General features: G+C 43.8%; 1 protein-coding gene across 6 annotated transcripts in view; it reads left to right on the forward strand.

The window, feature by feature from the left end:
* The window catches only part of AFF3 (ALF transcription elongation factor 3), a 538,469-nt gene that overhangs the window by 503,666 nt on the left and 20,340 nt on the right, over positions 1-14,463 (forward strand). For all 6 annotated transcript variants that reach the window (XM_033124714.1, XM_033124718.1, XM_033124715.1 and 3 more), the window contains 3 exons: positions 1,820-1,944; positions 4,721-4,922; positions 7,257-7,378. In XM_033124714.1, the coding sequence (XP_032980605.1) occupies positions 1,820-1,944; positions 4,721-4,922; positions 7,257-7,378 (449 nt within the window). The remainder of the gene's footprint in view (positions 1-1,819; positions 1,945-4,720; positions 4,923-7,256; positions 7,379-14,463) is intronic.

A 14,463-nucleotide genomic window follows, 5' to 3' on the forward strand; every position in this document is an offset into this window, starting at 1 on the left:
TAAGAGCAAAAAAAGGTTTATTGAAAGTTAGACAGAGAGAGAGAGAGCATTCTGTTTGGAAGAGAAATACTGGCAAAAGGAGTGTTATCAGGGCAGAGTCTGATAGGGACAGTAGCACCAATGACAAGGAATGCTGGGGTTTTATATTTTTCCGTGAAGGATGTAGGGTGCTTGTCAGCTTGCAGGGGAGCTGCCGTTACAATTATCTTCTCCTGGGAGCTGTCCTGTTCCCATCTATGATGGATGTCAGCTTGCAGGGGGTTGCTGTTGTGATTGGGAACTATTCTGTTCCCACCTATGAAGTGTTCTGTTCCCACCTATGATGGATGTAAGGTGTTTGTCAGCTTGCAGGTGCAGTGCTAGCGAGGGGATTCAGAGCCAAGCAGTTAATTTTTAAGGTCGTTCCTGCTAGCTCACAAGCTCACTCCTGTTAATTCTTTGCTTGTGAATCCTGCCAGCTCACAAGCCCGCTCCTGTTAACTCTTGTCTCATCAATAAGGTAGTTCTATTCTTAACTTTTTGAGGAATCTCCATACTGTTCCATAGTGGCTGCACCAGTTTATATTTCCACCAACAGTGCACCAGGGTTCCCTTTTCTCCACATCCTTAGCAACACTTGTTGTTTCTTGATTTATTGATGACAGCCATTCTGACAGGTGTGAGGAGATACTTCACTGTGGTTTTAATTTGCATTTCCCTGATGATTTGTGATGTTGAGCATCTTTTCATGTGTCTGTTGGCCAATTATATGTCCTCTTTGGAAAAGTGTCTATTTAGGACCTCTGCCCATTTTTTAATCAGATTGTCTGGTTGTTGTTTTTTTTTGCTGTTGAGTTCTGTGAGTTCTTTATATGTTTTGAATATTAGCCCATAGCAGATATATGGTTTGCAAAACTTCCTCCCATTTCATAGGTGGCCTTTTCATTTTGTTGATGGTTTCCTTTGCTGTGCAGAAGCTTTTTAGTTTGATTTAGTCCCACTTGTTTATTTTTGCTATTCTTGCCTTTGCTTTTGGTGTCAAATACAAAAAAATCATCACCAAGACAAGAATTTTTTCCTCCTTTTTGAACAAGGAGCCTAGCATTTTCATTTTGAGCTGAACCTGCAAATTATGTAGTCATCTCCGGCCTACTGGGTAACCTTAATCAGGTGACCTTACCTTCTCTATACTTCATTTTCTTCATTTGTAAAATGGTGATAACCTTTGCAGGGGTGTTGTCATATTCAAACAATATAATTCAGGTATAATACGGGTCAGCTCCCTACTTCCCTACCCCTCTTTCTTTCTGTTGTCCTCTAGATCCCCTGCCCCCCTCATTACTTTTGGATTGATTTATCCATCAATCCCCAGGTGATTAATTGATTAATGAATGAATCAGTCAATTAACCACCTGGGGATTGATGGATAAATGGATAGACTGATGTGGGGGGAGAGAGAGAAAAAAATAAATACAAGAAATATATATAGATAGAAATTGATAAACACATATATTGGAAATATGGAGAACTATGTAGGTATACATAGATAGAAAGAGAGAGAAACGTGTGGAAGGATATACATATAAATTCCATACTATTCTGCAGTGCCATGCTTTCCCTCTCACTAAACAGTCAATAGTAAAAGTGACAGATTTCATCCTTATTCATTGAAGAACTGACTGGCAACCTGGGCCACGGGCCAGGCATGATGCTGGATGCTTTCCAGAGAGGCCAGGTGAGCTGGTCTCCTGGGAGGCCTGCTTTGTGGAAGTTGATGATGGGAGCTCATGACGCACCCTTGAGATCCAAAGCAGATTGGTTTTTGCTTATTTCCACACAGTGTGACAACGAAGACGACTACAGGGACATCAAGAAGGCCCAGGGAGACAAGGACAGCTCTTCACGACTGACCACCTCTGCCAGTAATGCTTTGTCTGCTAACCATTGCAACATGAACGTCAACAGGTACGCATGTTCCCTTGAAGATAGAAGTGAGCTGGAGGGATCTCTGGGTCTGAATGTCATGAGCCATATTGGGGGACAGTCAGAATGCTTTAATGACTGCTCTGGTCTGCGTCTCCAGAAATGCTTCCCTTGGTTGAACCCAAGGCTAATAATGAAGCCCAGTTACTTGTTGTTACACACAGTTCTGCACTCCCCCAAAGACACACCCTGCCCTCTGAAAACTTAATAACGGAATTTTTCAACCACTGTTTTAATAGCTGCTAAACCTATAAGAACACTAAGCCTTATATTTCCAGAGGAGGAAATATAAACTTTGAATGGAACCTCCATATGACGACTCTAAAGTGCTTAGATTTGGACTAAAATTGTGGTGTTAGACAGGATCTGTGTCTCCAAGGTTAAACGGACACCTAGTGACTCCTCTGCAGGGGTGCCAGGCAGACCCACGCTGCACTGAATCCTCTGTGACAAATGTCTTTCTAGCAAGGCAAGGTCCCAGGTATTTATGATAAGCGAGTAGCTTACCATCAGTCATAGAAGTTCTTTTTGTTTAGAAATACCACAACTCAGAAACCACTTTCCCTCAGCCAAGACACCCCTCACTCTCCCTGACTTGTACGTAAAATTTTTAAGGGGAGATTAATGCTTCAGCACAACACATAAAAATGTAAACTGAAAGGTTAGGAAAAGATGTAGAGCGTCACTAAAACCCGGAGCAGAAATTGGAGAGCCAGGGCACTGGAGCCAGGTCCCCTGCAGGGTCAGAATCACCGTGGGCAGGAAGACCAGGGCTCCTGGGGTCTGAGCAGGAGGGGCGCTGCACATAAAGCTGGCCTCTCCCACAAATTCTGGGCCAAGTGGATGGTACCCCATACTACTGGGAAAATGTCAATGGGGAAAATGTGGTTCCAAGTAATCTTTCAAAAATGTGCGGTTTCGTTAATGCATCAAGTAACTAGCAGATCTGGTAACTACCATAAATTCTGGTAGTGATGAATATAAACTCTATTTCAAGATGTCTGAGACAACTGTCATGTGACAGGATATATCCATGATTTCTACTGGTGACACAGTCCCAAGTGTTGCCAGTACTGCTCCTGCCAAACCACTCCTCTGGTTTCTTGCCTTCATTCATAATTGAAGGACATGTTCGATGTCAGAGAGAGGTTCATGAAAATGAGGATGTAACTTTTTCCCATCCAAGTTCCTGGACCCCAGGATAGAAGCTCTTGCTCTGGAGCCTTGGCCAGGCAGAGCCTGCTTGCTCTGATGGTTTTACTTTACGTAAGGAAACAATGCTTATGAAAGTGCATTGGGGACAGTCTCGGAGAGGTGTTCTGAGCTGACTGCTGTCAGGTTTGACCCATGTGATAAGACACCGCCATCCATATACAAGATGATCACCCGTCCCAAACAGAAGATCCAACAAAAGTTTCTTTGGTCAACTTGAATATTTATCAACTTATAGTAATGAAGAAGAAATGATCATATGTCCATGACAATAACATTTAATGTAATCGTTTAGCTTTCATGAACATTTAAAATCACATAGTGTGGAAAATAGTAGAGACTTAGAAATAGGACATCTTTCACGCCCATGTCAAGAAAAAATTATACTGGGACTGTTCATCCATCCCCAGCATCAGTGCCTTCCTCCTCACTGGCTGAGCCACTTCTGATTGGCCCAGGGCAGTTTTCCAGAATGTGTCTTCCCACTTCTGAGTTGTTAGACATCCAGCGCTTTTTGAACTAGAAATCCATCTCCACACATTCTGTCACTCCACATACCTGTTTGCATAACATTGAGAACCTTGCTTTATCATTGGAGGCCTGTGTTTGTTTCTACACTGTCACCACCAAACGAAGGAAATCGCTTTTTGAAGTGATTTTAATGGCTTGTTTGCAGTGATAGCCAACGCATGCAATCAAAAAATCCTAACGGCAGGAATGACTAAATCTTTGTTAAATGGATTTACCTTTTTTTAAATGACTCTGTCACGTGATTTCTGTGAGCATCCCAGATTAGTAGTATTTGAGTTTATTTCAGGCTAATGTGTCTTTCCCCAATTATTTTTTGTTTCAAAATTAAGTAATAGAGTTCTATCGATATAATATACGTTGCTAAGACTATAATGGAAGGCACTCCCTTCTCTTATGGTTAATTTTGGGGAGAGTTATAGACAAAAGTTTTGAAGGTAAAATAAGCAGGAATCAGAAAATGTAACTTCTGCCGACAGTTTTCTATTCTGTGGTTATTCGGATCAGTGCCTGGTTAGCTCGTAATGAAAGTTGAAACCTAACAATTGAAAGTTGCTTCTTGCTTTGCAGGTCATTCTGTGATTCTCCACATAATAATTAGTACAAGCTCAGGTGGTAGCAAAAGTCCTTTTGGAAATGGGGAACTCGTATATCATTTGATTGACTTCCCCATTACTTGCTGCTTACGCTTGCTAGGAAAACAGGAAATTGTTTGTTGTGGATTTTGAAATCCTTAGATGAAAAACTCAGAAAATGAAAGTCTTATTATTCTTAGTCATTTAACTCCAGAATTCCTCTTCATGCTGTAGGACCTGTGTGAGTGAAAGAATCAGTGAGTGAAATTTGCTTATTGTTTGTTATGGTCCTAATGCCATAAAATTGTTTCCTGGTATAATAATTCCCCGTAAACGTCTTCCTACCAGCAGGTTTTAAATAGGAGGTTTGGGTCATATATAAAACATTTACCTCTCCCTGTACTGCCTGGGTGACATTCCATTACTGTGATTTCCTTTTTCAGCTTGGCAATACCCATAAATAAAAATGAAAAAATGCTCCGGTCGCCCATCTCACCCCTCTCCGACTCCTCTAAACACAAATACTCCAGTGACGACTTGACGTCTTCCAGCAGATCCAACAGCAATGGTTTGTTCACTTCTGCCACCTCCAACAAAAAGCATAAGGCTGAGAACCAGCTGCAGGCCCACGCCGGAGACGTCGCGGTACGTTGATGCTCTTCCCGTCCCGATGATTAAAATAAAAAGCTGTGCACACCTCTGTGCTCTGAGTCTCCAGCCCAGCACAGTCAGATCACAAGCTTGAGGTCCCAGAGAGGATCCCCAAGGCTGCTCTGGGAAGTCCTAGCACAGGAGGATGCCCTCTGTCTCCCCCCACGCCCCACAGAGAGCTGTGGAGGAGGGGCCGGAGGCTAGCCGCTTCTGCTGAGGAAGCCTCTTTGTAGGATTTCATTTCTTAGTTTGAAAAGAAATCGCACCCAACTGTAGAACACTATCCAGTAAATACTATATTCACAAAGTATACGGGGATTTTTAGACCAACCCACCTTTTCTCTTGAAAAGATTCTTTGCCCCAGGATAGAATTAAACCTGGGATGGAAACCCCAGGCCAAAATGTCGGGGCTCCCTCTCCGCCCTTGGCGACCAGTGTAGAAGTCACAGAGTGGTACCCCCGCCACTGCCCTGCTTCCAGCGAGCTCCTCAGGTGATTCTAGAGCCCTGCAGATCCCCCCACCCCCCCGGGAAGGGCCGGGGATTGGGTCCACAGTCAGTCTAGCCTCATGTCTTAGTGACCACGTGACCTTGGGCCACTTGCTTCATCACTCTGAGCGTGTTTCATTTGCAAAACAGTGTCATAAGATTTAAATGAAATGGTACTATCTAAAGAACCTGACACCTATGATCACCTGTGCAACTAACACCACTTGTTAGTTCCTCTTTACTGCCCCCCACCCCCCACTCCCCGGTTGTCTGCCAGCTGGGGCCCTGTACCAGGCGTCCTCTCCTCTGGAGTACATTAGTTCACTCCGAACTCGCTCTACTCTGTTTTTTGGGTCACAGTGCCTGTCAAAACCAGTGGGGCTTTGAGAGGCAGGGAGAGAGGCGACTTGAGAACAGGACTCTGCAAAGAGAGGGTCCTGGGAGGCAGTATTTAATGCTTCAGCCCACAAATTAAACAGCTAAGGAGTTGGTAGAAGGTCCTGCAAGAGCCTAAATCTTATTGTGTCATCAGGAAATTAACTCCCTTATGTACCCTCATTGGGGAACAATTATCTTTAATTCTAAGATGCAAGAATCTGAGAAGACCATACTAGAAAAACCTGAAATAAAAAGCTACCAATTCATATTTAAAAGCAAACCAGACCTTTCTGTGCCTCTAGATCCTTGTGTCACAAGCAATTGCAGTGTGCAGAGAATTGTAAAAAAAAATAATAATAATAAAAATTAAGGACTTTATTTAGTTGTCCTTTCAGCGCACAGATTTTTATTGAGCAAGTACTTACTGTGTGGCACTGTGCCTAGCAGCGGAGATTCAGTGATGCCCTAACGGCTTCTGTCCGTGCCTACATTCAACCTCCAGCCTAGCTGGGAACAGTTTCTTGGATGAGGGATCACACACATCCATAATTGGCGGCCATGCCTGCCAAGAAGGAAATGCACAGACTACAAGAGGCTCTTATAACAAGATTTGATCGACACATAAAATCGGTCCATATTTAAAGAAGCCTTTGTATACACTCGATTTTAATTACCTCAGAGGAGTCGATTTGAATTTCATGACCAAAGATGGTTGTTTTCTGATCCATGTGTTAGGCACACAATGGGTGCTATGCTCTATAAATATTTTTATCCCCAGGAAATAATGATTTTTTTTTTTAATTTTCCCACAGATCAATAGTGTTCCTTCTTAAAACACGTTTGAAATAATTTCTCGTAAGTCCCTTTGGCTTTTTCTAGTCTTCGCAGACAGTGAGTGAGAACGAGTCAATTTGCGACCTGTGTGACTTCTCTTTTGTGAGGGACTGTACGTTACAGCTCAGTGGTTCTGAGAGCTTCGGCCCTGGGTCAGCATCACCTGGAACTCATTAGAAATGCATGTTCTCAGGCCCTACTCCAGACCAACTGAAGTGGAGACTCTGCAGGTGGGGCCTAGCTGTCTCTGTGTTAACCAGCCCCCAGGTGATTCTGAACCACCAGGCTAGTCAACTGGGCAAAGTAGGGGCCTGAGCGCTGAGCTCTGGGCCTTCACCCACAACCACGATTTGAGCTTGGCCAAATTCCTTAACCTCACAAACATCAGTTACTGGATCTCTGAGGCTGGCCACTCTAAGACTTCCCTTTAGATAACTGTTGTGAGAATGACATAGGAAAACATGCGTGAAAGCCCTCAGCTTGACAACTGGTACGCATGATCTCTTTTTCTTTATTTAAACTAAAAAGCACCATCAATTCTAAGGTAAAACACAGAACACAAGGTAGTCTGTGTAGTGGGTTGTTCCTTTCAGCTTCTCAAAGACTGGTGTGTTGTTTGTTATTTAGAAGGCAACTCACAACAATTCGGAAAACGTGCTCCACAAGTCACGGCCACAGACAGAGCCGTGGTCTCCAGGCTCCAACGGCCACCGGGACTGCAAGAGGCAGAGGCTTGTCTTCGATGACATGTAAGTGTGGACTCTTTGTTGATACGGTGAGAGGCAAGGTGAAATGGAAACGTCAGAGGTAGAAATTACACTGTGGCCATGTGCAGCGTGGCTCGGTCACTGAAATGTTCCCTCCTCGAAGGGAATTGCAGCTTAACTTTGAATGGACCCCTGGGTCCTGGCGCGACTTTTGACCAGCTAGAACTACCGGTCTTAATGGGGTCACATCCAGAATGTCAGAAAGCGAAGGCAGCTGGCACTGATGAGTCTTACATTTCCAAGCATTTTGGGGACTGATGGTGGTTGTATGCTACCAGCAAGAGAAGCATTTTTGTTTTTGTAAATTATCACAGTCAAAGAATGATAGTGATTTACTCATGAAAGCTCCCTTCCTCGAAAATGACATATTCTTTATAACACTATAAACAATTCTTATACAGGAGAAAAACACCCTATCATCCTTCAGCCAGTCCTCGCACTAAAGCCCAAGTATAACTTCCATTCCCAGCATCAATTTAAAAGGAGCAGAAACAAGAGAAGCAGATGAATAAAAATAACCTCCTAGAATGCCCTTTTGGTGCTGAAAATGACAAATGAGAAATGATTTAAATGACACTGGAAATTATTTAGATTCTTAGGGAAATAATACATGTCGAGGTCAAGGACAAGCCTGGAAGGCGGAAGACATGGTTTCTAAAGTTTGCTTGGCACCTGTTTTTAGCTTTAGCGATTCCCTGAGCACCCAGTACCTGTCTGTGTGAGGCACCCCTGGGGTGGAGCAGCGTGTGACAATAAGAAATCCTGCCCTCACCATGTGCCCATGTGACCACCATGTGCTCACAGTCCGGCTAAGGGGACAGACAATAAACCACTAGCGCCACCCAAAATCGGAAAATTAAAGGGTGCTAAATGTCTGTAAGTCCCAGCTTCCTTACCAGAAAAAACTGGTATTCGTGACACCTGCCTCCCAGGTGGTTCCGAGGGAGCACCTGTCTCCCAGGGGTTCTCCTAGGACCAGTTCTCCTAGGACTCTCTGGCAAGAGTATTGCTCTGGAGAAATGAAAGCTCTGGGCAGAGTGATGGCTTCTCCATCCTCATCTTCCTCCCCTCCTCTTCTCCAGCCCTCATTTCACCCATATAGAGACCAGATCTATTTGTCTCCTCTGTAGACGTCTCTGAGAAATGGGACTACCTCGTGGTCCTCAAGCATTACCTGGGCCTCAGTAAGCTAATTCGGGCACGGAATTTGGGGGTTGAAAGACAGATCTGCCTTTTTGTGTTTCATTTACTGGCTGTGTTCCAAGATAGTTGGATTTATGAAAGGTTAAGGGTGGCTGAAGAGGACAGGTGTTCTCCTCTTCCCATGGCTGCTGCAGCTTCCCTGGCAACCCCACACACGCTCTCTTCCTGGCCCTCACCATGTGCCCATTCCCTCCTCTTCTCCACTGCCCTAAGCAGCGAGGGAGGTAGTCATTATTAAACAAGAAACTCTCATGGTCCAAAGCTTTTCTGTAAGAAAGGGTTTATTGAGCCAAATGCTAGCCAGAAAAGGACCAGGTCCTGGGGTGTGCGATCTAAAACACCAGCAGCGGGGCTGGACAGAGTTGGCAGCATGTCTGCCATCCTGGAGCTGATGGGCTCTTTTATACCTTACGTTTTGGGGCAGAAAGATTTAAGTTGTTTTGAAAGACTTTACACTGGCTGCAGATAAGGTGGGCAGGAGAAAGTGAATGGGGGTGGTTCTAGGACAGGTGCACAGTCAGTAAGGAAGACATATTTACTCCTTTTGATTGGTCACAGGCAACAGTCTCAAAGTTCATGCTTACGCGGGATTCGGTGGCATCCGGTGGTCACTACAGAAGTTGATTCAAAGCTCCAACATATATTTGGGAATGTGAGAAGTCTGTTGTTAGTTGGCCCACTGCTATTAACTGCTTAATTACTCATCCCTTCCTCTCCACCCACTGTAATTTATTTTAGGATATCTCAGAATTTTTCTTTTGTCATCATTAATCCCCTGGGTGGGGGAGACGGGGACATGTAATGGGAGTACAATCAGTTGATCAACTACCAATATAATTAGGGTTCAGTGGTATAAAGTATTCACATGGGCTTTAACCATTTGTAAAAACTGGAGATTAGAATTGTGTTGAATGATGACATGGAAATTTGCTTTCGGAAGTCATAATCGAACAACCTGATCAAACACAATTAAACGCTGAGGTGGTCAAAACATTCAACATTTCCAGCAGGTGCTGTTACAGGCATGGTATTTAAACACACACACTCACACACAGAAAATTAAAAGGTAAGGAATTTTCTAATGTTTGGACCAGAAAGCTAACTCAGAAACAGCAACAACTAAATAGTTGGGCTTGGATCTGCAGTTTCTTGGGGCTGTTTACAACAAGAGGAAGTGTTTCTCAATCTGCTGGGGCTGAGGCTAATATAATTTTGTCACTATGTATCAGTGAAGAGCCTGTTGTCATGTGCCCGTTAGCAGTATGTCTAATTTTTCTGGCTGACAGCGACAATACAACTGTTTCTCCTTTTATGGATATAGATCGAATCGAATAAAAAAAAGCACCATTCCACATCCATCATATGGAGAGAGAAATGGCATCTTCCAATTGCTCTGTGTCCCAACTGATTTGAAATCCGTAACAGTGACATAAACATGCGACTCAAACAGCCACTCAACCACTGACCTAAGAAAGTCCTTCCTGCTTGAAAAGCAAAAATGGGCATTGCCTCTTCCTCGAAACAATGAAAATAAGTTCCCTTAAGAGATCAGTGGGCGAGGAGGTCTTATAAAATTGTCTCCCAGGTTCAGTCGGTGTGTGCCGAGCACTAACTAAGCACCAGGTACAGTGGCAGGAGCTAGGGTACGCGATTAATTAATTCTGTTATTAACTCGTGCACAGTGTATGGCACGTGGGTGGCCTCCCCAGAAAGGTTCCCTGGAACCACAAAACTTCAGCCTCCTCCTGCTCCCTCCCCACTCCGGTGTACCTTCTAAGGCAGTTTCCCCACCAGCAGGCTTGCTGACAGTCGCTTTCCTTGACTTCTCACTGATGGTGTCAACAAGCACTGAAATGACCAGACAGAGGCCACCAGGAGGAGAAAAGAAAGAGCTAGAGAATTAGCACTGGAGTAATGTCGTGTTGATGGAAGTCAGTTACTGTGATCCAAAAAGTAACAGATGCCACACTGTCATTTAATTTTTAAAGCCGCATCATGCAGCTCTTAAAAACAAGTAAACTCATTCCTTTGTTATTATAAATACTCATTAATGGTTGAATAAACATGTGATTCAGACAACAGCTGAATCCAGTGTTGAATGAACCCAGCGTGGGGGAGGGTGCTGCCTGCATTTTTTTCTTTATCCATGAATGTAAGGGAGCTACACTACACGCAGGTAACCTTAAATTCACAGGCTTCCAAGCCCTTTTTCCTGTGTGACGCACCAATTAAACAGGCACAAGTCTGTGCCTTCAGGATGCAAAATAACACTTATTTTAAAACCGTGATCCAGGTCAGCTTGTTCTGCGTCAATTGCAGGCTCAGGTTGGTGGCAGTGTGACCACACCTCCTCCCCTGACATTGAGCCACACATGCCATTCGCTACTTGGTAGCCTGGCTCCTAAGGTGACACTGGTATGATTACCAAAATTTTATTTAAAAAAAAAAAAATCATAAGAATTTATGTCAAGGAGTGGCAACACTTCATTCAACTAAGTCAAAGCCTAGAAACGGATCTTATTGCGAAGCCATGAGCTGTAAATTGCTTGGTGTCCTAATTAGTGACCGGCGAGTTCCTGGCCGGGGAAGAATGAGAGGGAGCAACTGTGTCATGAAGGCCTCAGTACAGAAGTCCTGAGCAGAGCTCGGTGGCAAAATGCTTGGCTGAAAATCCAGCCTCTGCTCCCACCAGCCATATCGCTGCATCGGGAAGCCCGCGAACCTCTCGCGCCAGCTCTGCCTGCGTGCCCAGAAGGATGTGAGAGTCAGTCACGATCATCGCATTCAGCCAAACTACCCAACGTTTCATCTGTCCCCGTGGCACCCGTAACAGGAGCCCAGCTCCTGTCCATAAACATGCGACAGTGAGAACAGACCCCGTCAGCCACTGCGGCCGTGATACATGGCTGTGGGGAAGGAAGAGGACTCGGCGTTTGTCATGTAATTATGCTCAGCAGTCTCACAGCTAAGAGGATTTTAACTTTATAGGGGATGGGAAGATTCCTGTGTGTGAAAGGTGGGCTCTCTGGCAGCATGATTTAGTCAAAGGCCACCAACTGAAATCCTTGAGTAGGAGATGTGACCTCAAGGCAGGGCACTGCCGTGGAGGGCTTGCCGCCGCCACTGCTGTTCTCCCGAGGGGATCCCCTTCCCAGGTGCTTCAAAGCCGGATCCCACCTTTCCCGATAAACCATTAGTATGCCTTCAAGTTCTTCATATGGAATTTTTCTGTATGAAATCCCGTATTTCCCCGAAAATAAGACGGGGTCTTATATTAATTTTTGTCCCCAAAGATGCATTAGGGCTTATTTTCAGAGGATGTCTTATTTTTTCATGTACAAAGATCTACATTTATTCAAATACAGTCATGTTATCTTCTTCTGGAATATCATCATAAATCTCCAAACCCCGAATTCCGGCTGGAATTTCTTGCGACTCCATTTCCTGTAGAACCATTGGCCCCAATCTCTCATGTCCAGCAACAGAGCTCTCCTTAAATGAGCACTTCTTGTCCATGTAGCCTGCTCGTAGTGCATTGGCAACACAGCTGTCAGTGATTTTACCCCAGGAATTTTTCACCCAAGTCACAGCCTCTTGCGGGCTAGGCTTCACAGTTTCCACACTGATTTCTCTCCATTCAGTTTTCAATGTGATCATTGACTTCCATGCGCAAATGGTCCTTGAATGGTTTGTTTATTGCAATATTAAGAGTCTGGAGGTAGGCAGTCATTCCTGCAGGAATCATTATTTGATTTTTTCTTCTCTCTGTAAGGAAGTTTTTCATGTGTTTAGCACAGTGAGTGCTGGCTGAATCCCAGACTAGAAGATCTCTTTGACCACCTCGCAAAACAAGTGGCAGCATTAAATCGACCCACTTCCTTATAACTACTTGTGTGCACCAGGCTTTTTTGGTTTCAAGAACATAAATGCCTGAAACATGTTCAACCTTATCTTTCTTGCCCTTAGTGGTGGGGCTTTCTTTCCATCCAGATGAATTGCCAAAACACAGGTAACACATGCATTTTTGTAACCAGTGGAAGGAATGTAGACTGATGAGGCACCCCTCTGATCAATTGTCGTTTGAAATCCTTGGCCCATAAACACTGCAGTTTCATCCATAGCAATCATGTTGGAGAGTTGGTATTTAGAAAAGTCAATGCCATCAACAAAGGACTTGAATGCAAGTGCACGTTTAATAACTTCAGTATCTTCCAGCTTGAACAGTGTTGTCGATCTTCTTAGAGACAGTTCATATCGCTGAAGGAAGCCAACCTACCAGTATTGTTGTGCTTTGAATTCTTCTGGGATATTTCTAATTGTGGTGCCATTGCAAGGGCAAATGCTTGAATATCAGCCCTGGGCACAACCAAAGTCTTTGCTCTTCTGTCAGCAATCCATTCACAGATGATGTCTTCCAGCTCAGGAAATAATCGTTGCCAACCTGATCCACACTTACGCTTCTTAGCATTTCCCTCGTCCACCTGTTGACTGAGGTTATCGTACTCTGCTCGCCATTTTCGGACCATTCAGAGATCCAACTTCTCTTCGCAGAAAGCTGTAAGATGCTTGCTCTGGGAGTCCTCCACAATTCCTTTCTTGTACTCAATGGAATAGCTCTTTCTTTTTGCACTCATCTTGTCTGGGGGTCAAAATATTATTCCCTTAAAATCTACCATCAAATTAAGTGTTAATTGAAGACTTATGAGACAGCAGTGGCAATAAAAACAATGACAGTTAAGAATGATGGTCCACACAAAAGCGACAAAAAATTGCAAGCACCAAAATTCGGAAAACGTTTCTTTATTTCACACGAGTGAATTAAGTACGTCCATTACAACACACGATGTATTGAATTATGAAGATTCATATTAGATACAACCACAACCGTTCGTTATCAAGTGCACACATTCATGTGTTGCGTCTGTACTCTGATCGGTCATTCGGCAATAAGTCTTGAGTTCATCTGTTTACATAGACGTTTACCTCTCATCCAAAGGCACCCGCTTGGGTATTTACAAATACTTAATTATAATTTATATTATCATTTATTTTAAATATTAATGTCAATAATATTTATTTATATTTAATTATATATTAATATTGTTTTATAATTCAATATGTCCATCATGTGTTGCAACGGACGTACTAAATGCGTCCGTCTGGCTGACGATCTTAACTGGGGCTTATTTTTGGGGTAGGACTTATATTACGAGCATCCTGAAAAAGCATGCTAGGGCTTATTTTCCAGTTAGGTCTTATTTTCGGGGAATTATGGTCCCTGTCTCTCCTCCAGGTTCTTGTTTTATTCTAACGAAAACAGAGAGAGAGAGAAGACTAAGCGTGTGTGAGGTCAGGTACACAAAGAATTCACATCTCCCTGATTGAAATATTAGCTCTCTGAACATTTTAAGGGTTTTGTACAATGATTTTATTTTAAATGCCACACTCAGAGAAGAACAACCATCGAATTGATGAGTTTCCATTTCACCAGAAAGTTGCTTTTGACTGAATGACAAAACCCTGCAGCGCTCCGCCTGTGCATCCTGAAAAGCACATGCTATGTTCTGTGCGTGGCCAAGGGGGAAGCAGTCGTCAGCCAGAGCCTGTGGCCTGTAAGAGACAATGAATGATCGTTGGTGCCTCTGCAAAGCCAGGTTGCAGGGACTCTGGGGTCCCAGCCAACATCAAGGTTATGGACACAAAAGCTGCATCTGAATCCTTGCTGCCCAAATGCAGTCCTGCTTCCTTCAGGAAGCGCTCAGAACCAACGCCCCACCCAAAGCCACCGACTCTGTAGCGCCCTCGTCAATAATATCACTTACTCAGTGCATCAAAATAATCACTTAACTTCTTACACATTCTTC

The sequence above is a fragment of the Rhinolophus ferrumequinum genome, chromosome 13 (assembly GCF_004115265.2).
Source record: "Rhinolophus ferrumequinum isolate MPI-CBG mRhiFer1 chromosome 13, mRhiFer1_v1.p, whole genome shotgun sequence".
NCBI lineage: Eukaryota > Metazoa > Chordata > Mammalia > Chiroptera > Rhinolophidae > Rhinolophus > Rhinolophus ferrumequinum.